General features: G+C 34.0%; 1 protein-coding gene across 1 annotated transcript; it reads right to left on the minus strand.

Annotated features, from left to right (window-relative positions):
* Positions 1 to 2,742: 2,742 nt before the first annotated feature.
* Positions 2,743 to 5,268, minus strand: LOC102580570 (ABC transporter G family member 6-like). The gene has a single exon (XM_006361333.2). The coding sequence runs from the start codon at positions 5,107 to 5,109 to the stop codon at positions 2,935 to 2,937; it is 2,175 nt and encodes a 724-aa protein (XP_006361395.1). The 5' UTR covers positions 5,110 to 5,268; the 3' UTR covers positions 2,743 to 2,934.
* Positions 5,269 to 5,584: the final 316 nt, after the last annotated feature.

A 5,584-nucleotide genomic window follows, 5' to 3' on the forward strand; every position in this document is an offset into this window, starting at 1 on the left:
CCTTTTTTCCCCCCCCCCCCCCCCCCCCCCCGCCTTTTTTATCATATTGAAAAAAATTTGCTCACACTCGATATATTTATAGTGTTAGCACACCTACAATTGTGCTAATTTTATATTTTCGTGTTTGATTTTTGAATTCGTGCTTGGAAATTCCTCTTAAGATATGTAAAACGTTCACTACGAAAAGTGATTCTCCCTTTAGAGCGCGATCGAATACCAAATTTCTGATCAAGAATAAAAATATGAAACTATATTAATTTTGGTGGTGTTTAACTTATTTTCTATGCAAATGTTACATTGTTTTCTAATATGTCTTATTTTGGTAGTCTGGCTTCATTGCTTTTTAATACTGTGGAACAAAACATTTCTAATGCAAGAAGGAAATTTTGGTTCTTATAATTTTTATGTATATGTTACTCTCTTGTTTCAATTTGTTTGTCACTTACTTTTTTTTTTAGTTGTTCTAAAAAGAATGTTTCTTTTTTTTGATAACTTTTTAATTCTAATTCTCCATATGTAACATGTTTAAGATCATAAGATTAAAAGTTATTTGATCAATTTTAGTATTCTACATATCTTACAGTTTAGCACGACAAGATTCAAAAATCTTCTTTATCTTTTTAAACTCAGTGTCAAGTCAAAACTGGACATACAAATTGAAACTGAGGGAGTACTGTAAAAAACAATGTTGTTTTTGGTACTCTCGAATATGAAACCTTTATAATGAATGAGTACTTGCTAGTCATCACAATATTAGGATTGTTGGATCCAATTAGGTTATAACTATTGCTCAAATTAGAATTTGGTTTGATTAATTGGTTCTTCAATTATATTTATATTTAAGATGATCGTCTAATTAATTATATTAGGTCATGGTAAAGCTGGTCTTGTGGATTAATTAATCAGGTTTATGTGATCTTTGATCCAGAAATTAATTACAATTAAGCATTCAACAAGCAAAGGTCACATATATTGAAACATAAATAAGCTATTGGAAAGTGAAAGTTGTCCATGATAATTCAAATTAGGTAGTATGAACATAGATAAACATAATGGACAGGAAAATTCTTTCAATTATTGGGAAGGTATATAAATTTTGCCTTTTGACGTGACGTTCAATAAATTTGAATTCACTCTCGTAAGTTTCACTTCGAGGGGAGGAGTAAAGCAACACAAATTTGAGACATTTAATTAAAGATGAATGAGTATTTATCACTGCACTACAATCTCTAATGATGATGAGGTGTAGAATTGGAACTTTTTGAATAAGAAATAACATAATTGGTGAGCTATTAACAAAATTAATGTAGATATCATATTTTCTTCTAATAATTTCTAAAGATGTATAATTAATTAATTGAAAAGGTTGGATAAAATTGACACCATAACACTATTCATATTGCAAGAAATTTTTTAAAAGTTAAAAAAGATTTTTGATATGTAAATCAAATAAGTGCAAAGTATTTCCTATGTTCTATTTTACAATTCAGAATACCAAAAAATAAATTTTCTCTTAATTAAGAGTGATTTATTTATTGCAATTATACCTTTATCATTAAGTAACTATTTTAAAAACTTATTAATGGAGTACTATTTATACAATGTATATACTGTCAAATGTCAAAATATAAAACTTAAAAGGGTTATTTGATTGATGGGATTATAAGGATAATAATTTCGAAATAAAATATGAAATAATTATTTTATTCTATATTTAGTTACGATCTGTCTTACATATATCGATTATCCCAAGATTACACCTAAAACCCAACTTCAAAAAACAATAATATGTTATGAATTACAAAAAGAAAAAAGTAAGTATTGAAATTCTCTTTGAGTACATTACTCTGATATTATCTCTAGCTTATTATTACCTTTTCTTGTTCTTACTTCCCAATAACAAGCAAAAAAATCTTGAAGAAAAATGTGGAATTTATTATTTTTACATTCAACATTTTGCTTCTCCTTTAATGAATTAATTCGACATACATCCTTTTTTCAATAATTACTAAAAGTAAATATAGGTATATAAATCCTATTTTTTCTTAAATAATTCATAGTAATAGTCTCTTTTATTCAGAACAAACTATTCCAAGTTTAAATAATGTCCAACTATTTTGAATTTATCTATCAAGTTTGTTGAAATATGATCATCCTTCATCATTTTTTGAGCTTGCACCAACTTTCTTTTGCTTTAACTAAATGTATATCTAACTTACACACATGCTTAACAACAATATATATATATGTGCATTTAAAATGTTTTTTTACTAATTAACAAGGGATACACGCGTGATATGGCGCACAAAATATATGCGGAAACTACAACAAAAATAACTTTTAGCGGTAATAAGTGCTAAAGTCTTTACCGACATTAATTAAATGTCATTAGATGCAATGTCGTTAAAAGCTTTAGGGACATATACAAAGAGTGTTAATTACCACTAAAAGTATATATTTAGCGGCAATTAAGAATTTATTGCCACTAATGCTCATTTTTGTTGTAGTGGGATCGCACGAGATGCACGTGTTATTTTATTGAATATATATTTAAGGTCTCTTATATTATGATATGACTTTTATATCACCAATTTCATTGAGCAGCCTGATTTAGACGGGTAAATAAAATAATGAATACTTAAAGTATAAAACTCATAAAGTTATTATTATTTTTACCATTAATTCTTTAAAAATTATACAATATATAGTCATACAACATATATTAGGAAATGTGGGGGCAAAAGTACTAAAAGCCCATTCATCAGCCATGAAACTATAGTCATGCAAGTTCTATTAAATTTTCAAATTGCAAACACCTTTACACCTAAAACCCAAATTTATAAAAACAACTCACAATAAATTACCAACAAAAAATAAGTAGTATTGAAAAGTATCTTCAAAAACATTATTATGATATTTATATCTAGCTTATTATTACCTTCTTTTGTTTTTACTTCCCAATAACAAAGAGAAATAAAACAAAATCCTAAAGAAAAATCCCCATGCAATTGTTACCCACAAGCAATTCCATTTGTTCAATTGAGTTATCCCTTGTTGCACCAATATATCTGCACCAGTCATCACACATGTGGAACTTGTTATCCTGACGTTCAACGTTTTGCTTATACTGTCCAACAGTTTCTCCTTCAACGAAATAGAAATATCCCCAAGTGGGCTGTTATCAAACAATTGAATCCCACGAACGAAGCATTTCGTGGGGTCTTTGAATTCGTTCTGCAACACTGCTTCATATGGGTATTTCACGAGCGAGAGGTAATGAAACCATATCCAGTAAGACGGGATCCTATCACGATTCAAGAAGAAACCACTGAAGAGGAGGTAATACGCGAAAATTGCTACAACGATTACATATCCGATCATGACATGAGGAATGACACCAGAGAGGAACGTGACGAATGAATTACCAGCCCAAAACGAAGCAAGGACGACAGATAAATAGAACAGAAAGCCCGAAGCTCCACCGTCTAGGCCAACAGCCCAGAAAGTCAGGGCTGCGAACGATATAGAGAGGAATATCAATGCTGGTATCGAAACCAAAGCGTGAGAGAGACAATAAGACGATCTCCGATAAGCATTGTAAGCCGTTTCCCTCATGAAAATGAACCTCTCATGAATGAAAACGGGCAATGCGTCCGCGCATGTATAGTAAGTTGTTGACATGGCGAACGCGAAAAACCCAATCCGTTCCCTTACACCTTTAGGGGAATCGTCGAGCCGCCAGAACATGGTGGCGAGGATGAAACCCGTGACCATTACTGCACCGAAACGGACGAAGAAAATCTCCGGCATACGCCATGAGTTTGTGAATGACCGCTTTGACAGTACTGCCATTTCGGTCCATATTGGATTTGCAAAAGTAGGAACCATAGAAGTAGGATTAGCAGCATCATTCGCTGCACCAGAAACCAATTTCCCTCTAGAAATGCTTGCACTTATTGCTTCCTTTAATGACAAATCATATCTCGCCGGCGTTGCTGCAGAATTCCGATTAGTATTTTTCCATTTTCTGTTGAATTCAACTAAATTATCTGTTCCATCAGGTGAACCTTCGAGTTCGCGGATTAAATCAAGCGCGAACTCTGTTTTGTTCTCGTTTTCCGGAATTGAATGACCAAAATCCGCGAAAAATTGGGGCAAATTCAATGGCGAACCACTGTAAACTGTTTGTCCGCGTGATAAGAAGATCAATCGATCAAGTAAGCCGAGAATTCGATAACTTGGTTGATGAATCGACATTATCACAATACTTCCGCTCTGTGCGATTCGCTGAAGAACTTTAACCACCATGAAAGCACTGGTGGAATCGAGACCGGAAGTAGGTTCATCGAGGAATAAAATGATTGGGTCATGGATGATGTCGATTCCGATTGAAACTCTCCGTCTTTCACCTCCGGAGACTCCTCGGTGGCCTTCATCGCCGATTATAGTTTTGGCTGCATTTCGGAGTCCTAATTGATCGATTAAAGCTTGAACTCTACCTTTCTTCTTCGATTTCGATAGAGTTCGTGGAAGCCGAAACTCTGCTGAGAACATCAACGTTTCTTCCACGGTAAGCATCGGATAAAGGAGATCATCTTGCATTACGTACGCTGATATCACTTTCAGCAACTTCGAATGCAATGGCTCACCGTTCAATTTCACCTCCCCTTTCAAGCTCTCCTTCGCAATTCGATTAGCTAAAGCATCGATCAACGTCGATTTCCCCGAACCAGACGCGCCGAGCACCGCGAGTAGTTCTCCGTCACGCGCCTCTCCTGATATATCATTCAAAAGCACCTTCGTCCTCGTGCTCCGCGGTTCATCTGCCCGGCGGCCGGAGATCGCCGGAAAAATACTTTTCCGGCGGACTCTCACGCTGTACGTCAGGTTACTGAACGACAATACAAATGGAATTGATTGCTGCACCGGAAGTTCCATTGTCAGAACTTGGTGAACTGAAGTTTCAGTTTCGTCCCCGGTGACATGATCTCCGACGTTGTTCAACAACTGAGCAAACGTCGGCGACGACATTTCTAACATTTGTCTCCGATCATAAAGAGGTACGCAATCTCTTACTGGTGATACATTTTGAGCTACAATTCTTGTCATTTTTTATATGACGAAAATTTTGTGTATGGAAAGAAGAAAATAATTAAAAGTTTGGCCTCTAATTTAAACTAGTGAAGCTACTCATCTCTATAAGAAAAAAATAAAAAGAGCAGACAGCCTACTATAGGTAGATTATGATCTTAATTGGTACTACTACTACACTAATTAATAAAGGGTTGGTTATGAAAACATATTACTTGTTGCATCATGCATGCATGGGTTCTTTTCATTTAATATAACGGTGGTCGTGTACGAGCTAACTTGGACAACTTAGCTAATTTCATGAAATATCTATCGCCTTTCACTTACGTGTGTTCTGATAATACTTATGAGGTTGGCTTGGCGGTTGTAAATAATACTTGTTCTGTTTATTTTTACTTGTCTTGTTTTGTTTTCGAGAGTCAAATTGTATGGAGTTTAATTAATATATTAATTAGATGCATTTATTGATAATCATATTAATATGAGAAGATAG

The sequence above is a fragment of the Solanum tuberosum genome, unplaced genomic scaffold (genome assembly GCF_000226075.1).
Source record: "Solanum tuberosum cultivar DM 1-3 516 R44 unplaced genomic scaffold, SolTub_3.0 scf00355, whole genome shotgun sequence".
NCBI classification, from domain to species: Eukaryota; Viridiplantae; Streptophyta; class Magnoliopsida; order Solanales; family Solanaceae; genus Solanum; species Solanum tuberosum.